We start from the raw sequence: 24,104 nt of genomic DNA, 5'->3' as shown, positions 1-24,104 counted from the left end.
AGATTGAAATAGCAAATATAAGATACAACATACATGCCATGAAAAGAAGATAATATAATGCAAGAAGTAATTCTCATGGTCCAAAAAATGGGTGGGTTATTCTGCCCCGCCACATTTCTGCCTCACCATGCCACCGGGATGCTCAGCCCCCGGGCGCCAGCAAAACGGAGCATCCCGCCAGCGGAGAATCCCGCCCCCTAAGTCTGGCTTCCACTGCTCTCATGTTTCGATGTCGCACTGGAACACAATCAGAATACAACGGAGTTGAACAGTAGCTGGACTCTCCCTGTCCTACATGAGTAATATCTTACTGCGTTTTGGGGAAAACGCAGGGGTCCTAAGACAACAGTACAACAAAGAAATCATGGTATGCACCACATATTCAATAATTGAAGTCCTAGGAATCCCTCCACACACAAGTTTGCAACAGATACAAGCATTGACAATGCAATGTGGATTTGGAGATGTTAATGTAACGTGCTGCATTCTCTCTCTGCACAGGGAGACATTGATCTTTGACAAAACCGATAGGATGTCATGAACCAGAACACCGATCAGACCTGAATCATCACAGAGTTCAAGGAAAGGTAGTGATGTTCAAGATGAACAATAGGGCGGGGCATCAGTGGTTGTAACTGATGATGGGTTAATGAAAGCACAGATTTCTGAACGTTGTGCAGCTTCTATATTGCAAGGATATAGATCACAGTAGGCGAGCTTCAAAACAGAAGCAAACATGGCCACAGGATGGTAGAGGAGTCGCTTGCCTCTTTGTAAAATTAGATATGGCAAGGCCCCACTGCAATAAGCATGGAGGACTGGGAATGCGCTGGACATAAGAAATCTCAGTTATACAGAACATTCTTTGTGAATGCTCCGACTGCTGCTACAGAGGCTTTGGATTTTCTCCCACCACAGGGTGGGAGTGATGACCAGCTTCATCTTGATTAGAGACCCTTTACAGACAAACATGAAGAAGGAATGTCCAAGACTTTAAAGTTGCCTGCTGCTGTGCTTAGACAAATTAGTAAGTAGAGAACTGAACTTGTTCCTAGTTTTAACTGTTGGCCCCATCTGCATTTTGCAAATTCATATTTATATTCATGTTTCTGACACAATTTCTGTCACAGGTAAGTAAGGTAGTATGCGTGCTTGTCTCTCCACAGCTGTGGCCTGGCCTGCTAAGCATTCTTTTATTTCTGAGTTTCTGCAGCATTTGGCTTTCATACAATTTCTTTTTTTTAAATAAATTTAAAGTACCCAATTCTCTTTTTTTTCAATTAAGGGGTAATTTGGCATGGCCAATCCACCTAACCTGCACATCTTTTGGGTTGTGGGGGTGAAAATGTACAAACTCCACACAAACAGTGCATCGGGGCCTGGATCGAACCCGCGTCCTCAGCGCCGTAGGCAGCAGTGCTAACCACTGTGCCACCATGCCGTCCAACTTTCGTACAATTTCTATCATCATTTTTGTCTGTAGCTGTGAAATAGTGTTGAATTGTTGCGGATCAAAAATACAAAGGCAACAAAAAAAATAAACACTTTTCTAATTGATTATAAGTTTTTATTCCAGTGATTGTTGCATAACTATAGTTAAATAATTCCCGAAAGTTAGTGAAAAACTTTGACTGAATGCGAGGACCAGATTTTTTTTTTGTAAAGCTAGGAGTGAATATATTCAAACCATTTACCTAGTAAATTAAATACGGGTTAACAAATTAACAATGGACTTACACATTTTCTACTCTGACCCGCTGGTAATCAGAAAGAATGGCACCGACTGACACTCCCTCCACTCCTCTCTTTTCCTGCAAAACAATTAAAAAAAAGAAAATCACCGATGATGAGGTCTAATTGTAAAACACCTTCCTGTCATCCAGTCTGCAATGACTACAAGTGTTAGAGATAATTCAGCAGCAATTTAAAACTGCCCAGTAATTTCAAGTAAATCTAATGCTGTTTTACCCATGTCTCCAGGGCCACACCACTGTGAATATGTAAAATTTTCCTTCTCAGAACATATTGCTTCCATCTTTTTAGCCTCTGCAAATAATTTTGAGACAACTTAAACGGTTGTCCAGACAACAAGCTGTTTAGTCACGGCTGCCTGAGGACAATGGATTTTACAATCACTTACTTGCTCGTCTGCATTGTTCAGTAAAATAAGTTCAATTCTGTTTCTAACTTTTAAAAAATTATCCAAAGGATAACTAATGTTTGCTGGTTCTGATGCACCTTATGAAATCCTATTAAAAAATCAGCTTTTAAATTAACAACTGTATTAATGGTTTTACTCATAAGACCACAAGTCATTGGAGCAGATATAGGTATTTCGACCCATTGCGTCTGCTCTGCCAATTTATTAGAATCATGGCTGATCTGATACGAGTCCAAAGATGTGCAGGTTAGGTGGATTGGCCATTCTAAATTGTCCAAAAAGGTTAGGTGGGGTTACGGGGATAGGGTGGAGGTGTGGGCTTAAGTAGGGTGCTCTTTCCAAGGGCCGGTGCAGACTCGGTGGGCCGATTGGCCTCTTTCTACACTGTAAATTCTATGATCCTATTATAATCCTCAACGCCACTTTCCTGCATTATCCCCATAACCCTATATTCCCTTACTGGTTAAAATCTGGCTATCTCAGCCTTGAACATTCATAATGACCCAGCATCTACAGCTTTCTGCTGTAAAGAATTCCACAGATTCACTACCCTCTGAGAAGAGGTTCCTCCTCATCTCGGTCTTAAATTGGCAACCCCTTACTTTGAGATTATGCTCTCTGGTCATTGATTCTTCCACAAGCATCTACCCTGTCAAGCCCCCTGAGAATCCTATATGCCTTAATAACGTTGCCCTCATTCTTCTAAACTCCAATGAGTACAGGTCCAATCAACTCAACCTCTCCTCATAAGAAAATCCCTCCATACTCCTGATCAACCTAGTGAACCTTCTCTGTACTGCCTCCAATGCCAGTATACATGTATCCTTAGATAAGGGGACCAAAATTGTATTTGTATTCCAGGTGTGGTATAGTTTTAACGAGATTTTTCTATTTTTACACCCTACTCCCTTTGAAATGAAGGCCAACATTCCATTTGCCTTCCCTATTACTTGTTGAACGTGCATGAAAACTCTTTTTGTGATTTATGCACAAGGACCTCCAAATCCCTCTGTACTTTTGCAGTCGTTCTCCCTTTAAATATATTCAGTTCCTTTATTCTTCCTACCAAAGTACATAAATTCACATTTTTCTACATTATATTCCATCTGCCAAATTCTTGCCCACTCACTTAACCTGCCTACATCTCTCTGTAGACTCTGTCATCCTCACCACTTGCCTTCCCACTGATTTTTGTGTCATCCACAAACTTGGCAATAATACATTCACTTCCCCCATCCAGGTCATTAATATGAATGGTAAATAATTGTGGCCTCAGCACTGATCCCTGTGGCACTCCACGAGTTACAGGTTGCCATCATGAAAATGCCCCTCTTATCCCAACTTTGTCTTCTATTAGTTAGCCAATTCTCTATCCATGCTAATATACCACCCCCAACACCATTGGCTCTTGTCTTATTAAGTAGCCTTTTGTGCAGTACCTTATCAAACATTTTTTGGAACACCAGGTCAATTACATCTATTGGTTCCCCTTCATCTATCCTACTTGTTACCACCTCCAATAATTCTAATAAATGTATCAGGCATGATCTCCCCTTCATGAAGCCATGCTGACTGTGCTTGCTTATATTATGTATTTTTAAATGCTCAGCTATTACATCCTTTATAATGGGCAGGCATTTTTTCAATGCTGATGCCTAGCTGACTGGCCTATAGTTACTGGTTTTATGTCTCCCTCCCTTTTTGAATAAGGGTGTTACATTGGCAGTTTTCCAATCCTCCAGGAAGCATCTGAATTGGACAAAGTTAACTAAAAATCCAAATATAGCAGCATGATGTTGTAAGTGTCAGTGCAGTTACTCTCCCACTATTGCAGAGGCTTCAGTTGACTAAGGCCCCTTTCTAAATCCATTACCCAAGAATAATCACTTTGCTGGTTGCCTCTAATTCACCAGCTGCTTCAAGCAGACTACTAAATATATGTTTATTCTAAGCATGTTTCTAATTTATAACAGATTGTGAATTTCATCAATGGTGTGATGAATGTAGAAATTTCAAATATGGTATTACAGATATCTAGTGCAGTAAGGGTTATGTGTTCGTGTGTGTATGACTGCTGCAGTCATGTTTTTTAAAATGCTGGTTTGAAAGGTTGAGAGCAAGTGGTGCAATTAAGACATCATTAAAAAGCTTGGGCTTATACAGTTTGGTTTGAATTAAGGGAGGTTCCCTTTGGAGTTACTTGGATTTCGGCTTGGTAAGACAATCTAGATACTGGGTGGAGCTAAGATATCAGGCATTTTGGATAAAAGCAGTTCAGTTGAGGTTTAAATGGGGTTTTGAGCAGAAGTCAAGCATTTTGCTCTCACTGTAGTTCAGTCAAAGGTATGTCTGGAGACAGGTTCAGAATTGGCTAGCTAGATGGTGAGCTGACTAGCATCTTCTAAAGGAACGCAGCCAGAGTTTCTGCATGGTTCTGGCAAGAGTCAGGTATTTTCCTAAAGGCAGTGCCAAAAGATCTCGCTTTCTCAAATAACATCTCTGTAAATCAGTTATTCCTGAGTGCCAAATGTATTTAACAGTGGATTGAGAGCTGAGATCTGTTTTTGTTGGTGTTTGAGTGAGAATAAAGATAGCAGTTAAGGGTTACTGTATTCACTATATTGATTAGTATTGTTTAAGGGGCAATGGCATGTCCAATATGATGTTAAAAATATTTAATACTGTTCGTAATTGAGTTTGATTTAATATAACATATCGCTATTTCTTCGTGAAATCACTCCTGGAGTGAGGTATCCTTTCCTTACAGTCTTCCAAAATTGAAGTAAAATATTGGGGTTTCTGTCCAGTATCCTATTCACTGTTGGGGTCTGGTCCAGGATTGTAACAATGGTGTTTCCCAACATGTAGCTGGAATTATATTATCAAACTGTCCAAGAGGCCAATTAAAGACGTTTCACAGGCTGCCAACCAGAAAATGAAAAGTACATGTCAAATCACAGCCTTTATATATGGCTCGATTTTACAGCATCCCTTGCCGGGCATATTTTCAACTTGAGGGTCACAAAAAATAAGACAGGTGGTAGCCCACCGCCTTCCCGCCCACCGCCCCCCATAAGTTAATGACTACTTAAGGATCTCACTCCGCCTTCAGCCGTCACTGCCATAATACACTGAGCAGTGGAAGGTGGGCGAGAGTGAGGCCATTTTTCTACTAAAGTTGGTGAAAGGGTGAGAAGGGGAAAGAGCTATATCCTTTGGTGGGGTGGGTGTGCCCTGTGGGCATTACGGGTACCCCTGTCCCTAGGATTGTACCAATCCGAATCCTCTTAGCAACCAATGGACACCCTCTTCTCATGTAGTCTAAACTGTTGCTCCCTTTAGATTTGGTATTTTTGCGAATCTGTCATGATGGGTGCAAGACAAAAAGTTTTGATAGCATGTTTCTTTTTTCAGTAAGTAAATAAATAGGGACAATTACCAGCAGTTGACAAATACAAATATATAATTATTCTTTCAGAACCAGATCAGTTATTCAGCGGTACTTAATATTCCAATTGATGTTATCAATGCAGTTACATTGAATTGATAAATGTGTGGCTTTTTAATGAAGTTTCTAGCAGCAATACGAGAGAGGGGAAGGGAATATTCTCACTACATCAACTGATTTCAATAGTTCTAGCTTTGGGAAGGGTCTGTCGTGCAGAATTGCTGAGTTCAGTGAATGACAATATGCAACGTCAGCATTCTCCTGTTGATCTGCAGTTGTGCTAAATCCTGAAGTTAGAACATAGAAAAATACAGCACAGAACAGGCCCTTCGGCCCACGATGTTGTGCCGAACCTTTGTCCTAGATTAATCATAGATTATCATAGAATTTACAGTGCAGAAGGAGGCCACTCAGCCCATCGAGTCTGCACCGGCTCTTGGAAAGAGCACCCTACCCGAGGTCAACACCTCCACCCTATCCCCATAACCCAGTAACCCCACTCAACACTAAGGGCAATTTTGGACACTAAGGGCAATTTAGCATGGCCAATCCACCTAACCTGCACATCTTTGGACTGTGGGAGGAAACCGGAGCACCCGGAGGAAACCCACGCACACACGGGTGGATGTGCAGACTCCGCACAGGCAGTGACACAACCCGGGAATCGAACCTGGGACCCTGGAGCTGTGAAGCAATTGTGCTATCCACAATGCTACCGTGCTGCCCTTAAGAACAAATTAATCTACATTCCATTATTCTACCATAATCCATGCACCTATCCAATAGCCGCTTGAAGGTCCCTAATGTTTCCGACTCAACTACTTCCACAGGCAGTGCATTCCATGCCCCCACTACTCTCTGGGTAAAGAACCTACCTCTGACATCCCCCCCTATATCTTCCACTATTCACCTTAAATTTATGTCCCCTTGTAATGGTTTGTTCCACCTGGGGAAAAAGCCTCTGACTGTCTACTCTATCTATTCCCCTGATCATCTTATCAACCTCTATCAAGTCGCCCCTCATCCTTCTCTGTTCTAATGAGAAAAGGCCTAGCACCCTCAACCTTTCCTCGTAAGACCTACTCTCCATTCCAGGTAACATCCTGGTAAATCTCCTTTGCACCTTTTCCAAAGCTTCCACATCCTTCCTAAAATGAGGCGAACAGAACTGCACACAGTACTCCAAATGTGGCCTTACCAAGGTTTTGTACAGCTGCATCATCACCTCATGGCTCTTAAATTCAATCCCTCTGCTAATGAACGCGAGCACACCATAGGCCTTCTTCACAGCTCTATCCACTTGAGTGGCAACTTTCAAAGATCTATGAACATAGACCCCAAGATTTCTCTGCTCCTCCACATTGCCAAGAACCCTACCGTTAACCCTGTATTCCACATTCATATTTGTCCTTCCAAAATCGACAACCTCACACTTGTCAGGGTTAAACTCCATCTGCCACTTCTCAGCCCAGTTCTGCATCCTATCTATGTCTCTTTGCAGTCGACAACAGCCCTCCTCACTATCCACAACTCCACCAATCTTCGTATCATCTGCAAATTTACTGACGCACCCTTCAACTCCCTCATCCAAGTCATTAATGAAAATCACAAACAGCAGAGGACCCAGAACTGATCCCTGCGGTACGCCACTGGTAAATGGGCTCCAGGATGAATATTTGCCTCCACCATCACTCTCTGACTTCTATTGGTTAGCCAGTTCGTTATCCAACTGGCCAAATTTCCCACTATCCCATGCCTCCTTACTTTCTGCATAAGCCTACCATGGGGAACCTTATCAAATACCTTACTAAAATCCATGTACACTACATCCACTGCTTTACCTTCATCCACATTCTTGGTCACCTCCTCAAAGAATTCAATAAGACTTGTAAGGCAAGACCTACCCCTCACAAATCCATGCTGAGTATCCCTAATCAAGCAGTGTTTTTCCAGATGCTCAGAAATCCTATCCCTCAGTACCCTTTCCATGACTTTGCCTACCACCGAAGTAAGACTAACTGGCCTGTAATTCCCAGGGTGATCCCTATTCCCTTTTTTGAACAGGGGCACGACATTCGTCACTCTCCAATCCCCTGGTACCACCGCTGTTGACAGTGAGGACAAAAAGATCATTGCCAACGGCTCTGCAATTTCATTTCTTGCTTCCCATAGAATCCTTGGATATATAACGTCAGGCCCGGGGGACTTGTCTATCTTCAAGTTTTTCAAAATGCCCAACATATCTTCCTTCCTAACAAGTATCTGCTCGAGCTTACCAGTCTGTTTCACACTGTCCTCTCGTTTGTAAATACTAAAGAAAAGTACTCGTTCAAGACCTCTCCTGTCTCTTCCGACTCAATACACAATCCTCCACTACTGTCCTTAATTGGACCTACCCTCGCTCTAGTCATTCTCATATTTCTTACATACGTGTAAAAGGCCTTGGGGTTTTCCTTGATACTACCAGCCAAAGATTTTTCATGCCCTCGCTTAGCTCTCCTAATCCCTTTCTTCAGTTCCCTCCTGGCTATCTTGTATCCCTCCAGCGCCCTGTCTGAACCTTGTTTCCTCAGCCTTACATAAGTCTCCTTCTTCCTCTTTACAAGACATTCAATCTCTCTTGTCAAGCATGGTTCCCTCACTTGACCATCTCTTCCCTGCCTGACAGGGACATACATATCAAAGACACGTAGTACCTGTTCCTTGAACAAGTTCCACATTTCACTTGTGTCATAGAACATAGAACAGTACAGCACAGAACAGGCCCTTCGGCCCTCAATGTTGTGCCGAGCCATGATCACCCTACTCAAACCCACGTATCCACCCTATACCCGTAACCCAACAACCCCCCCCTTAACCTTACTTTTATTAGGACACTACGGGCAATTTAGCATGGCCAATCCACCTAATCCGCACATCTTTGGACTGTGGGAGGAAACCGGAGCACCCGGAGGAAACCCACGCACACAGGGGGAGGACGTGCAGACTCCACACAGACAGTGACCCAGCCGGGAATCGAACCTGGGACCCTGGAGCTGTGAAGCATTTATGCTAACCACCATGCTACCCTGCTGCCCCATGCCGTGTCCTTCCCTGACAGCCTATGTTCCCAACTTATGCACTTCAATTCTTGTCTGACAGCATCGTATTTACCCTTCCCCCAATTGTAAACCTTGCCTTGTTGCACGCACCAATCCCTAGCAAGGATAATCCTACTAAAGTGAAAGTCACAGAATTGTGGTCACTACCTCCAAAATGCTCCCCCACTAACAAATCTATCACTTGCCCTCGTTCATTACCAAGTACCAAATCCAATATGGCCTCCGCTCTGGTCGGACAATCTACATACTGTGTTAGAAAAGCTTCCTGGACACACTGCACAAACACCACCCCATCCAAACTATTTGATCTAAAGAGTTTCCACTCAATGTTTGGAAAGTTGAAGTCACCCATGACTATTACCCTGTGACTTCTGCACCTTTACAAAATATGTTTCCCAATCTGTTCCTCCACATCTCTGCTGCTATTGGGGGGGCCTATAGAAAACTTCCAACAAGGTGACTGCTCCTTTCCTATTTCTGACATAAACCTATTCTACCTCAGTAGGCAGATCCTCCTCGAACTGCCTTTCTGCAGCTGTTATACTATCTCTAATTAACAATGCCACCCCCCCCCCCCACCTCTTTTACCATCCTCCCTAATCTTGTTGAAACATCTATAACCAGCCACCTCCAACAACCATTTCTGCCCCTCTTCTATCCAAGTTTCCGTGATGGCCACCACATCGTAGTCCCAAGTACCGATCCATGCCTTAAGTTCACCCACCTTATTCCTGATACTTCTTGCGTTGAAGTATACACACTACAACCCATCTCCGTGCCTGCAAGTACTCTCCTTTGTCAGTGTTACCCTTCCCCACTGCGTCCTACACGCTTTGGCGTCCTGAATATCGGCTTCCTTAGTTGCTGGACTACAAATCCGGTTCTCATTCCCCTGCCAAATTAGTTTAAACCCTCCCCAAGAATACTAGAAAACCTCCCTCCCAGGATATTGGTGCCCCTCTGGTTCAGATACAACCCATCCTGCTTGTACAAGTCGGCCTTCCCCAGAATGAGTTCCAATTATCCAAATACCTGAAGCCCTCACTCCTGCACCATTCCTGCAGCCACGTGTTCAACTGCCCTCTCTCCCTATTCCTAGCCTCGCTATCATATGGCACCGGCAACAAATCAGAGATGACAACTCTGTCTGTCCTGGTTTTTAACTTCCAGCCTAACTCCCTAAACTTGTTTATTACCTCCACACCCCTTTTCCTACCTATGTCTTTGGTACCAATGTGCACCACGACTTCTGGCTGCTCACCCTCCCCCTTCAGGATCCTGAAGGCACGATCCGAGACATCCCTGGCCCTGGCACCCAGCAGGCAACATTCCTTCCGGGAGTCTCGCTCGGGACCACAGAATCTCCTATCTATTCCCCTAACCATTGAATCTCCTGTTACTATTGCTTTTCTATTCTCCCCCCTTCCCTTCTGAGCCCCAGAGCCAGTCTCAGTGCCAGAGACCCGGCCGCTAGGGCCTTCCCCCGGTAGGTCATCCCCCCAAACAGTATCCAAAACGGTATACTTGTTTTGAAGGGGAACGGCCACGAGGGATCCCTGCACTGCCTGCCTGTTCATTTTCTTTCCCCTGACTGTAACCCATTTACTCTTGTCCTGTACCTTGGGTGTGGCTACCTCCCTGTAACTCTTCTCTATAACCCCCTCTGCTTCCCGGATGATCCGAAGTTCATCTAGCTCCAGTTCCCTAACACGGTCTCTGAGGTCCATTCCAGATGTACTAATAGTTCGACATCAAACATCACTTACAAATTCTACGTCATTATTCCACAGGCCTGTTCTGAGACATTTCTCCAAAATCAAAAACATCACAATCGGAGATCTGAACCGTACTTTGTCACAACTTACATGTCAACTTTGGTCCCAGTTTCAACGCAACTAAACAAAAGATAAGCCAGTATCTTTAGTGTTTCCTGTAACTTGAAAACTGAGCCCAGGTTATTCTAGTTGTCCGTCAGACAGCCAATGCCCAGAACAAAATGTCCCTGTTTCTTTGCTTGCCGTTTATTTCAAGGGAAACAAGAGATCAATAAAACTAGGTTATTTATCCAAAGATGAACCTGTAAACTTCCATCTTTGAAACAACATTTGAAGTTTTTGGACAAATACAATTGCCTGTAAAATGTCCTCTATCATAGTATGTCTTAAATGAGGAAGTTCTATATAAGGCTAGTAGATACAATAATAATCAAACAAATCCCAGTTTGTACATTTTAAAACAAGCCAATGATTAATTTAATCAGGTTTAGAGAAGAGTTTGATAAACGCATCCAATACAGTCAACAAACTGGGAAGGTGCTACTGTGAATTTCATTGACCACCTTTCCATATTTTTGAAGCAAATGTGTTTATGTGGCAAAGCTAACTGTCAGAATTTGATTTCCACTAATTTACAATGCTTGCAGCATTAAAAGGTCAACATTAAAGAGATTCTTCAGCAAAGAGCACAGGATACAGAATTATTTCTGGGTTTGATAAATACTTTCTTGTATAATTAGACCTTAATCCACACTTACTTTGAAGTTAAAACTTGCTTTCAAATTCCTTAAATGTTCACAAACATCAGCTAAGCAGTGGAGTATTGTAAAATAAGATTATGTCATTGATGATAATTAGATGTAAATTTGTCTCACTGAATATGGTAATTTTCTCAAAACACAATAAACCCAATCTAAATACAGCTACAAAATTAATTCCTTTGCTGCAAAACCTTTTGTTGGGGCCATTCCAATCTTAAGGACAGTAAGTGGCAATTGTAAACCCCACTTCAGGACTTCACATAATCGAGCCTCAAACTTCACAGCAACTAAAGGAGTACTGTATTGCCAGAGAAGCTGGATTATGGATAAATCAGTGGGCTGGATTCGGGGCCAGCGTGGGGGCGAAGAATCCATTTCCCCGTATGGAATCGGAACCGGCGACGGTTGCCTGATTCTGCGGGCCCTGAAAAGCGCCACGCCGTCGAGCACCTACCTGGGACCAAACCGGCTGAAGTATCGACAGCGTGGATCTAATGTGGTCCAGTCCGTCAGGAAACTAGCCTAGTGGCTGCGGACTCAGTCCGCGGCCGCCCTGGCCCGGGGGGGGGGGGGGGGGAATACGCAGCCAGGTAATGTTTATGCTGGCTGCCAGGGTCAGGTGCGTGGCCGATTGGGGCGTTTATTTTAAGGATCCAGCTCCGCCGTCCGAGTCCACCATGGAGCACAGCACGGTCGCCGGAGGCTGTCGCCCTGCGCACGCGCAGCCTCCGACCCGGAAGTGCAGGGTCCCGTATCTGCAGCAAAAATTTACGCTGGATCACTGCTAGCGCCCCCCCCCCCATCCATCCCCCCCCCCCCCATCATATCCCCCCCATCCCATCCCATCCCCCCATCCCATCCCCCCCCATCCCATCCCCCACCCATCCCATCCCATCCCCCCCCATCCCATCCCCCCCCCATCCCATCCCATCCCCCCCCCCCCATCCCATCCCCCCCCCCCCATCCCATCCCCCCCCCCATCCCATTCCCCCCCCCCCCCCCCCCCCCCCCCATCCCATCTCCCTCCCCCACCGTAGGGCTAGGAATATGTGGCCCTTTCACGCCAGTTTTTCAAAGAGAAGGAAATGGTGGATGTTGAGTCTGGAAAAGGGTGTGTAGATAGCCTGGGTCACATTGAGATCCAAAAAGAAGAGGTGGTGGGCATCTTGAAAAACATTAAAGTGGATAGGTCCCCAGGGCCTGATGGGATCTACCCCAGAATATAACATAGAACATACAGTACAGAAGGAGGCCATTTGGCCTATCGAGTCTGCACCGACCCACTTAAGCCCTCACTTCGACCCTATCCCCGTAACCCAATAACCCCTCCTAAGCTTTTTCGTCACTAAGGGCAATTTATCATGGCCAATCCACCTAACAATCACGTCTTTGGACTACTGAAGGAGGCAAGACAGGAAATTGCTGAGGCCTTCCTTGACAGAAATCTTTGGATGATCCTCACTGTCTTCCAGTGATGTCCCGGAGGACTGGAGAATAGCCAATGTTGTTCCTTTGTTTAAGAAGGGTAGCAAGGATAATCCAGGGAACTACAGGCCGGTGAGCCTTACGTCAGTGGTAGGGAAATTACTGGAGAGAATTCTTCGAGACAGGATCTACTTCCATTTGGATGCAAGTGGACGTATTAGCGAGAGGCAGCACAGGTTTGTGAAGGGGAGGTTGTGTCTCACTAACTTGATAAGAGTTTTTTGAGGAGGTCACAAAGATGATTGATACAGGTAGGGCAGTGGGTGTTGTCTGTATGGACTTCAGAAAGGCCTTTGACAAGGTCCCTCATGGCAGTCTGGTACAAAAGGTGAAACCACACGGGATCAGCGGTGAGCTGGCAAGATGGATACAGAACTGGCTAGGTCATAGAAGGCAGAGAGTAGCAATGGAAGGCTGCTTTTCTAATTGGAGGGCTGTGACTAGTGGTGTTCCGCAGGGATCAGTGCTGGGACCTTTGCTATTCGTAGTATATATAAATGATTTGGAGGAAATTGTAACTGGTCTGATTAGTAAGTTTGCGGACGACACAAAGGTTGGTGGAATTGCAAATAACGATGAGGACTGTCAGAGGATACAACAGGGTTTAAATCGTTGGAGACTTGGGCGGAGAGATGGCAGATGGAGTTTAATCCGGACAAATGTGAGGTAATGCATTTTGGAAGGTCTAATACAGGTAGGGAATATACAGTGAATGATAGAAACCTCAAGAGTATTAACAGTCAGAGAGATCTGGGTGTACAGGTCCACAGGTTACTGAAAGGGGCAACACAGGTGAAGAAGGTAGGCAAGAAGGTATACGGCATGCTTGCCTTCATTAGCCAGGGCATTGAGTATAAGAATTGGCAAGTCATGTTGCAGCTGTATAGAACCTTAGTTAGGCCACACTTGGAGTATAGTGTTCAATTCTGGTTGCCACACCACCAGAAGGATGTGGAGGCTTTAGAGAGGGTGCAGAAGAGATTTACCAGGATGTTGCCTGTTATGGAGGGTATTAGCTATGATGAGAGGTTGAATAAACTTGGTTTGTTCTCACTGGAACGATGGAGGTTGGGTGGGGGGGCGACCTGATAGAGGTCTACAAAATTATGAGGGGCATTGACAGAGTGGATAGTCAGAGGCTTTTTCCCCAGGGTAGAGGGGTCAATTACTAGGGGGCATAGATTTAAGGTGCGAGGGGCAGGGTTTAGAGGAGATGTACGAGGCAAGTTTTTTTTACACAGAGGGTAGTGGGTGCCTGGAACCCGCTGCCGGATGAGGTGGTGGATAGTGACATTTAAGGGACATCTTGACAAATACATGAATAGGACGGCAATGGAGGGATATGAGCCCCGGAAGTATTGAAGATTTTAGTTTAGACGGGATTTTAGTTTGGTCGGCACAGGCTTGGAGGGCCGAAGGGCCTGTTCCTGTGCTGTACCTGTCTTTGTTTTTTTGTTTTAGTTCTGACGCCAGGGTGGGGACATAGTCCCAATAACGGAGAATCCAGCCCAGTGTATATAAAGGCAGGGAATAGGTAACTGAATGAACAGAAAACTGATTATAAAACAGAAATCCAATAGGAGTTAAAGGTAGCTACTCAGATTGGCAAAAGATGGAAAGTGATATTTCACAGGGATCAGCACTGGAACTGCTGCTGTTCACAATTCACATTAATGATTAGGACCCGGGAATCCAAAAGAAGAGTTTCAAAAATTGTGGAAGACACCAAATTTAAGGATCGTTAATAATAAGGAAGAATGTGACAAAATGCAGGAAGTCATTAGTCGGCTTGCAAAATGGGTGTTAACTTGCAAACCAATTTGAATGTAGTTAAGTGTAAGATGGTGCATTTCAGCAGGTTGAACAAAGAGGGTTCCATGATAACAAGAGCCTGAATGGAGAACAGAAGCGAAGAGATCGAAGGGTGCAGATGCATATATCACTAATGACAATAATGCAGGATATTAAGGCCATAAATAAAAGCAAACAAAGTACTGGGGTTAATTGGAAGATATGGAGGTGCACAAAGACTCACAAGGATTAAACCAGAAGTGAGATAATATGCTCCTTGAGAAAGTCTGAACACGCTGGGGATCTTTTGTGTGGAAAAGAGAAGGCTGAAGGGGTGATATGATAGATGTCTTTAAGATAATGAAAGGGCATTGTAAGAAAAAGGTGAAGAAAATATTTCCACTTCAAAGGTGATCAAAAACTAGAGGTCATCAATACAACAGTTATTCGTGAATCCAACTGACAATTTGGATTTATCCAAAAAGGAGAAAGATGATACCTCGAGACGTGATTAGTACAGATACAGAATAGGATAGATAGCATTTTCAGGGAAAGCTAGATCAGTACTTAAGAAAGAAAGGAATAGACGGATATGCTGATAAGGCGAGGTGAAGTAAGATGGGTGGAGCATCACCAGCACAAACCAATGATCTGTTTCTTTGCTGTTCACTCAATGATGCAACTCCAAGACAGTAAAGCTTAAGACTCCGTTTACTTGAAATCCCGTGGCACTATTCAAAGAACAAGGAAAGTTTTTTAATATCAATTCATGGGATGCAGGTGTCGCCTGCTCGATCAGCATTTATTGCTTATCCCTAATTGCCCCTGAGAAGATCGCTCACTCTCCATCCCAATATTAATCCCTTAGCATACCCAAAGTAGATCAACTGGCCTTGGATTTTGCTGTTGTTTTTGACACCTTATTGTGGACAAACTGGCTCTGTATTTATCTGTATAACTTGTATTTACATTTAATACTTTAATGCACTAAAGGTGATTTGCATATAAAGTAGAAATTAACACCAATTTACATAGGAGCTATTGGGAAAATGGCAAAAAGCTTGGTCAAAGAGGTAGGTTTTAAGGACTGTCCTGCAGTTGGAAAGAGAGGGTGAGAGGTGGACAGATTTAGGGAAGGAATTCCACAATTTAGGGTCTAGGCAGCTGAAGGCACAACCACCAATGGTGGAGTGATTATAACTGGGAATGCTCAAGAGGCGTAATTAGAAGCACGGATCTTGGAGGATTGTATGGCTGGAGGAGATTACAGTGATAGGGAGGGGTGAGGCCATGGAGGGATTTAAAAACAAGGAAGAGAATGGTTATGAAAAGCATGCACGTTCCTTCATGCTTTTTTAAATTTTTGGATAAGACTCTTAATTAAGACAGTTATTTCAAATCCAAACAGAAATACAAGTCTTTGCAAAAAAATGTTGTTGTATTTTAAATTTTACTTTAATACAATCATTACGCTCATTATAATGCGTTCCGAGTAATAAAAGTAGCAAAATGAAAACTCATAATTCTGTTCTGCGATATCATCTGTATTTTTCACTTAATCATTTGAATAGTGGCTTAAAAGTGGCAGAAATATTATTTCAATTACTACCTAATCAGCACCAAATGAAAGCAATAATTTTCAGACATAAAACTTTTTTGTCTTGACAGCATTCTTCATGCTGATTAACTGACAAGGCACACCACGTCTACTGTAATGAGGCACTAATAACACTTCATTTAAAATCAAAGGAACTTAATGAAACTATATTAATGAGTGCACAGTCATTTATGTTACAATTAATAAAATGACCAAGAGAGCAACCAGGTCTCATTTAATAGGCAAGTTTACATTGGAAGCTAAAGCATGTTTTAAACAAACAGTATCTATTTATAATGTCGAATTTAGTTTTTTTTTAAATATAAATGTTATGTTTAAAGTAGCATCACCTGCAATTTTAAAAAGCAGTTTTAGTCTGTACATCAATATTTCATGTTACATAACTGAAATACATACATTGCAACTCCACCTGTTGTGAAATCAGATCGCAATGTCACTTACCGTGTAGCTGGCCAAAAACCACCATTATAAATGATAAACATTACAAATAAATAAATTATTAGTGAACATTGTTTAATGAACCCAAGAAGAATTGCAAGAAGCACCGTCTAAATAAACAGCTGCGACTCTGTTGCAAACCACTTTTGCTGATGTTTTGGAGGCAATGAAATTATTTCTAAACAAACACAAAAAGATTATAAGACTATCAATCATACTTGTTCTTTTCAGCACCTGGTAAAGTTACATTTATCTACTTCCGTTTTGTTCTAATATTTAGTCACTATACACTATATGTACACAATATAGAAACATAAAATAGGAAAAGTAGATCTTTCGACCATCCGAGTCTGCTTCGCGATTCATTATGATCATGACTGATCATTCAATTCAGTAACCTGTTCCCACTTTCCCCCATATCGTTTAGCCCATTTAAGCCCAATAGCAAATTTTTTTTTTTTTTGGAAAACATCTTATTGAAGGCATTTTTAATATATACATGTTCACCAAAATACAAAAGCCAACCGTGGCAACAGGTAACAAAAAGCTTCCCTCCCTGCAACCCCTGTCATCCTGGTACCCGCCTCCCTTTTCCAACCTATCGCCTCCCGCCCAAACAAAAAGTAAACTTCTACCGCACCCACCCCGCTGACAACTCAGTATTCCTTAAAGAAGTTGATCACCAACTTCCACCTCAAGTTGAGCCCCTCCTCCACCCCTTGAATGGCAGACTTAACTTGTTCCAAACGCAAAAAGAGATCATCGGCAGTTCAGGAAATAGGATTTAGTGACTGCCTATAATACCCGTACTACATGCACCCCTCCATTTTTCTCGGTTTCATGAAACTGTCACTCAGCTTGCCTCTGGAATTGTGAAACTTCCGGCAGTGACATTTTGTCATGGCAATCAAGGTTATAAAATCTGTAGTATTAAAATTAAATGTTTTAATATGTAATTTGCTGTAAATTATAAGTGAACATATTCTTCTGGAGATGGATGTTTTGAATTTCAAACAATAATGACCTTTATAAAACAGTTTAAACAGTACATCAATGTTAAATTTTGCAGTTAGAAAAGGTTATAAGGACTTCCGGTGGCGGCTATGAAGGAGTAAGTCGCACATTTGGTGGCTCCTGCTCTGGTCGGACTTTTGGACCTTTTCCCCCGATTTGCTACCGGACTTGAATTGTAAAACTGATGACAGAGGCAATTGTGTACTGATTTCCCACATCAGTGCATGGAGAGAAGGACTAGAAGTGCTCGTACAGGCAGAAACAGAAAGACAGAGAAGGCTTGTGCTCAAGCTGCAGCAGGAGACAGCATGGCGAAGGGCTGGACCTCCGGTTTGTCGATCCAGAGGTCAACGGAGCAGCTGATGCAAGTTATTCAGGAAGGCTTTGCTAAGCAGAAACGGGACTGCTTGGACCCGACAAAAGAGTCAATTGAGCAGCTGGAGCTTAGATTGGATGCCCAAGATCGGGCGATCCAGAAAGTAGAGAAGGCGCTGGCTGAGCAGGAGGAACATAAAACTGCGGTGGAGTTGGAGGCGGGGATGCGGAGAGACAAGCAGAAAAGGCTCCTGAAGAACGTGGAAGACCTAGAGAATAGGTCCCGCCGGCAGAACTTGAGAATTGTTGAGCTCCCGGGGGGGGGGGGGGGTCCGAAGGAGCGGACACTGGGGCATACAGAGCGGGTAAGTTTGAGAAGTTGTTGGGGGAGGGGACATTCTCCCGACCCTTGGGAGGTGGACAGGGCTCACAGAGCACTCGTAAGGAAGCCATGAATGGGAGACCCACCCCCCCCCCCCCCTCCTCCGAGGGCAATGGTGGTGAGATTCCACAGGTACTTGGATAAGGAGTGCATGCTGCAGTGAGCCAAGCAGACACGGAGCTGTAAGTGGGACAACAGTATCCTGTGGGATTACCAAGACCCGAGTGTGGAGGTGGCCAGGAGAAGAGCAGGCTTCAACCAGATTAGGTTGATTGTTATTAAGAAAAAGATGAAGTTCGGACTGTTGTATCCGGCCCGGCTCTGGGTCATGTACGAGGATCAGCACTTTTATTTGGAGTTGCCTGAGGACGCGCTGGACTTCGCGAAAAGGAAAGGACTGGTAGTGGACGGAGAACTTTTGAACTTTGCTGCAACGTTCTTGTTTTTTTTTGTTTTTCTGTTCTTTCAAAAAAAAAGTTTCTAGTTTTTCATTTTGTGGAAGCTGTTTATAATGCCTGATTTGGGACCAGTGGTAAAGCTGAGTGAGTTAAGGGTTGTACTGTTGGGGGATGGAGGTGTGCTTGTTTAGATCTTGGTATTTTTCTGTTGGGCAATTGTGTGGGGATTGTTTGATGTTGGAGCATGTTTGTATGAGCGAGGGGACGACAATAGGTGGGAGATTATCCGGCGCCAGGAATGGGGGTCACCAAACTTGCTGGGCTGGCTAGCTCACGGAAGCGCAGTGGTGGGGTGTGCATATGTTCGGTTTATTAAAGGGGTTGGGTTACAGAATGTTGTTACTAGAGGGGGGGAGGGGGGTAAATGTTCTGCTGACAAGGGAGGGACTTGGGCTAAGGGACAGAGAGGAGGTTGGGGGCGGAGGCTGTCTGGGGGCGGGCCCGTGGAGGCGCAGAGCACGGGCTGGAGGCGGGCCCAAAAAAGAGGATGGCTGATCAGCGAAGGGGAGGGGCAATGAGCCCCCCAACTAGGCTGATCACATGGAATGTTCGAGGGTTAAATGGGCCGGTCAAGAGGGCACGTGTGTTCGCGCATCTTAGGGGACTGAAGGCGGACATGGTAACATTGCAGAAGACGCACCTTAGAGTAACTGACCAGATTAGATTGAGGAAAGGCTGGGTCAGTCAGGTCTTTCACTCGGGACTAGACTCAAAGACTAGAGGGGACGCGATCCTGATCAATAATCGGATGGTGTTTGAAGCGGGTAGAATAGTCTTGGATGTGGGAGGTCGGTACATTATGGTCAGTGGGAAGCTGGAGGGAGTGCAGATGGTATTAGTAAATGTGTATGCGCCAAATTGGGATGATGTGGAGTTTATAAAGAGGATGCTGGGGAAGATACTGGACCTGGACTCGCACAGGTTGGTCATGGGAGGGGACTTCAACACAGTTATGGACCCTGGCTTGGACCGGTCAAGCTCGAAAACGGGCAGGGTGCCAGCAATGGCAAAGGAACTAAAAGGGTTCATGGAGCAGATGGGGGGGGTGGATCCATGGAGATTTGGGCAGCCGAGGGTGAAGGAATTCTCCTTCTACTCACACATGCATAAAGTGTATTCCCGAATTGATTTCTTTATTTTGAGCAGGGCCTTACTGGCCGGGGTGGTGGACACGGGATACTCGGCGATCACAATCTCAGACCATGCTCCGCACTGGGTTGACCTGCAGGTTAGTAAAGACAGTAACCAGCGCCCGTAATGGAGGTTAGATGACAAAGGGGTGTGCGAGCGGCTAAGGAAATGTATTCAGAACTATCTGCAGGTCACCGACACGGGAGAAATTTCAGCAGCAGTGGTCTGGGAAGTACTGAAGGTGGTGGTCAGAGGGGAGCGGTTCTCGATCCGGGCCCATAGGGAAAAGGTGGACAGGGCAGAGATGGACCGACTGGTAAAGGACAGGTCGGAACTCCCTACGGGGCTGGAGGGGATGGGGCACTTCTTGGAGGGGTTGAATTTTTCAAAGGTAGACCGGAGCTGGTAGAAAGGCTGGGGGCCCCGATCGGGTTGGAAGAGATAGTGGAGGGTCTGAAGGCCATGCAATCGGGTAAAGCCCCGGGCCGGACGGGTACCCGGTGGAGTTTTATAAAAAGTTCTCAGGGATATTGGGGCCGGTGTTGATGAGGATGTTCAATGAGGCAAGGGAAGAGGGGTGCTGCCCCCGACGATGTCACAGGCCACAATTTCACTGATTCTGAAGCGGGACAAGAACCCGGAGCTGTGTGGGTCCTGCAGGCTGATATCCCTGTTGAATGTGGATGCCAAATTGCTGGCCAAAATTTTGTCCTCCAGGGTTGAGGATTGTGTTCCGGACATTATTGGGGAGGACCAGACGGGGTTTGTTATGGGTAGACAGGTGGCCAATGTAAGAAGGTTGTTAAATGTGATCATGATGCCCCCGGAAAATAGAGAGGTGGAGGTAGTGATCGCAATGGATTCAGAAAAGGCTTTTGATTGGGTAGAATGGGATTATCTGTGGGAGGCGCTGGGACGGTTCGGATTTGGGTGAGGCTTTATTGACTGGGTCAGGTTGCTGTATCAGGCTCCTGTGGCAAGCATACGGACGGATAGGACAACATTGGGCTATTTTGGACTGCAACGGGGGACGAGACAGGGATACCTCCTCTCACCACTGTTGTTCGCCCCAGCTATAGAGCCATTGGCAATTGCTCCGAGAGCCTCAAGGGGCTGGAAGGGGCTGATCCGGGGAGGTGGAGCACAGAGTCTCGCTCGATGCAGACGACCTGCTTCTGTGTGTATCGGACCCAATAGAGGGGATGGAAGAAATCATGAGGATTCTCGGGGAATTTGGCCGGTTTTCGGAGTATAAGTTAAATATGGGGAAAAGTGAGATGTTTGCGGTCCAGATGAGGGGACAGGAGGCGTGATTGGGGGAGCTGCCGTTTAGATTAGTAGGGGGAAGCTTTAGGTACCTAGACATTCAAGTGGCGCGGGAATGGGACCGGCTGCAAAATTAAATCTGGCCCGACTACTAAACCAAATGAAGGTCTTCAGAGACCGATTTTCGGAGGTGGGACAAGCTTCCATTGTGATTGGCTGGGAGGGTGCAGACGGTGAAGATGACGGTCATCCCGAGATTCCTGTTTGTATTTCAATGTCTCCCCATCTTTATTCCGCGGTCCTTTTTTAAACGGGTCAACAAAGTTATCACTAGCTTCGTTTGGGCAGGCAAGACCCGTGGGTAAGGAAGATAATGCTTGAGCGGAGTCGGGGAGAGGGTGGGCTGGCGCTGCCAAGTTTTAGTAACTATTACTGGGTGGCGAATATAGCCATGATCAGGAAGTGGGTGGTGGGGGAGGGGTCGGCATGGGAGCGTAGGGAGGCGGCTTCATGCAAGGGAACCAGTCTGTGGGCATTGGTAACTGCGCCTCTGCCGTTCCTGCCGGCACGGTACTCCACCAGCCCCGTGGTTGTGGCGGCCCTGAGAGTCTGGGGGCAAAGGAGGAGACATGTGGGAGCAGAGGGAGCATCGGTCTGGTCCCCAATCTGTAATAGTCACCGGTTTGTCCCGGGAAGTATGGATCTGGGGTTCTGGATATGGCGGAGAGCAGGGATTGAGAGGATGGGGGACATGTTTATAGAGGGGAACTTTCAGAGTATGAGGGTACTGGAGGAGAGGTTTGGGTTGGGAGGGGAAACAAATTCAGATATCTGCAGGTGCGGGACTTCCTACGTAAACAGGTGTCAACCTTCCCACTCCTACCGCAAAGGGGGATTCAGGACAGAGTAGTTTCCAGAGGGTGTGTAGGAGAAGGGAGTGTCTCTGACATTTACAAGGAACTAATGGGATCAGAGGAGATGCAGACCGAGGAGCTGAAGCACAAGTGGGAGGAGGAGCTGGGAGGAGAGATAGAGGATGGTCTATGGGCAGACGCGTTGAGTAGAGTCAATGCATCTGCAACATGTGCCAGGCTCAGCCTGATACAATTCAAGGTCGTTCATCGGGCTCACATGACAGTGGCCCGGATGAGCAGATTCTTTGGGGTGGAAGACAGGTGCGCAAAATATGCGGGAGGACCAGCGAACCATGTCCACATGTTCTGGACCTGTCCGAAGCTTAGGGGATTTTGGCAGGGGTTTGCAGATGGTCCACGGTGTTAAAAACAAGGGTGGCACTGAGGCCAGAGGTTGTGATTTCCGGAAGGTCCGGGAATCCAGGAGGAGAAAGAGGCAGACGTTCTGGCCTTTGCTTCCCTAGTAGCCCGGAGACAGATACTATTAGCTTGGAGGGACTCAAAGCCCCCGAAGTCGGAGACCTGGCTATCGGACATGGCTAGCTTTCTCTGTTTGGAGAAAATCAAGTTTGCCTTGAGAGGGTCACTGTTAGGGTTCGCCCGGAGGTGACAACCGTTTGTCGACTTCTTCGCGGAGAAGTAATCATCAGCAGAAGGGGGGGTTAGTTTAGCTAAGAGTAGGGGGTTAATAAAGGTGGGACCTGTAAGGGAGGGAGACGGCTTTTCCACTATGTTTATAGTTTCATGTACACTGTTAATTTTGTTGTTGTTAAAATACCAAAAATACCTGAATAAAATGTTTATTAAAAAAAAGAAAAGGCTATAATTCAATAGTTAATCATTAACCACATCTTAAACAGCCCTTTAAATAACAGCAAATGGTCTGATTCCATGGAATCCCTGCAGTGCAGGAGGGCAGTCAGCCCTTCAAGTCTGTACCCTCAAAAGAGCACTCTACCGAGACCACTCCCCTGCCCTATCCCCGTAACACAGTACATTGATCATGGTTAATCCACCTAGCCTGCACATCTTTAGACTGTGGGGGAAACGGAGTGCCCAGAGGAAACTCATACAGGCACGGGCGAACATGCAAACTCCACACAGTCACCCAAGGTCAGGACAAATCCGGGTCCCTGCTGCTGCGAGGCTCGAGTGCTAACCACTGTGCCACCATGCCGCTACCAAACAGCATGACAGTCATTAGAGATACCACAAAGCTCAGAAAAAGAAACACTATATTCCATTGTCTTGATAATCTAAAGACAATGCAAATAATCCTGACCAAAACATGTGTTAAATCAACTGATATTTATGCAAAACATAAAAATGGTTGAACATTTATTTAATTGGAATTAGCCAATGCAATTACATGCCCTAATGTTTTCGACTGGTGAGTATTCATTCCATAGATATTTGGTCATCTTGGAATCTTTTTCAGAAATTAAATGGGTTTTAGAGGATGAACACCATTCTCATTTGTTTGTACAAAGCGAACAGACTAAATAAACATTTTATATAAGATTTTTCACAGAACAGCCAGTTGATCCACTGCGCCTCTTTGGAAGTGCTCTCCAATTAAGCTCACATCCTCGCATTCCCCACAGCGCTGCAAATCCTTCCTTTTCAAGTATTTATACACAATTTCGTTTTGAATATTACTACTGAATCTGTTTCCACCACTGTTTTATGCAGTACGTTCCAGATCACAACAACTCACTACGTTAAAAAAAAATTCTCTTCACCCTCTGGTTCCTTTGCCAATATTCTTAAATCTGTGTCTTTGGTTACTGACCTAGTGGAAACAGTTTTGTCCCATTAACTGTTTCAAAATCCCTCATCATTTTGAATGCCTCTATTAAATCTCCCCCATAACATTCTCTGCTCTAAGGAGAACAATCCCAACTTCTCCAGCCTTTCCATACAATTGAAGTCTCCCATTCCTAGTGTAATTCGAATAAGTTTGCTTTTGCAGGTCTTGACATTTCTGTTAAAAGTGGTGCTGAGAAATGGACAATACTTAGCGGCCTGAACCATATCTGTAAAGGT

At 44.9% G+C, this 24,104-nt stretch overlaps 1 protein-coding gene across 6 annotated transcripts in view; it reads right to left on the bottom strand.

The window, feature by feature from the left end:
* The window catches only part of dph6 (diphthamine biosynthesis 6), a 355,827-nt gene that overhangs the window by 260,032 nt on the left and 71,691 nt on the right, over nucleotides 1–24,104 (bottom strand). For all 6 annotated transcript variants that reach the window (XM_038785975.1, XM_038785958.1, XM_038785967.1 and 3 more), the window contains exon 4: nucleotides 1,738–1,811. In XM_038785975.1, coding sequence (XP_038641903.1) covers nucleotides 1,738–1,811 — 74 coding nt within the window. The remainder of the gene's footprint in view (nucleotides 1–1,737; nucleotides 1,812–24,104) is intronic.

This window comes from Scyliorhinus canicula, chromosome 2, assembly GCF_902713615.1.
Source record: "Scyliorhinus canicula chromosome 2, sScyCan1.1, whole genome shotgun sequence".
Classification (NCBI taxonomy): domain Eukaryota; kingdom Metazoa; phylum Chordata; class Chondrichthyes; order Carcharhiniformes; family Scyliorhinidae; genus Scyliorhinus; species Scyliorhinus canicula.
The sequence above is the reverse complement of the archived record's forward strand: the minus strand, read 5'-3'. Positions and strand labels throughout refer to the sequence as shown.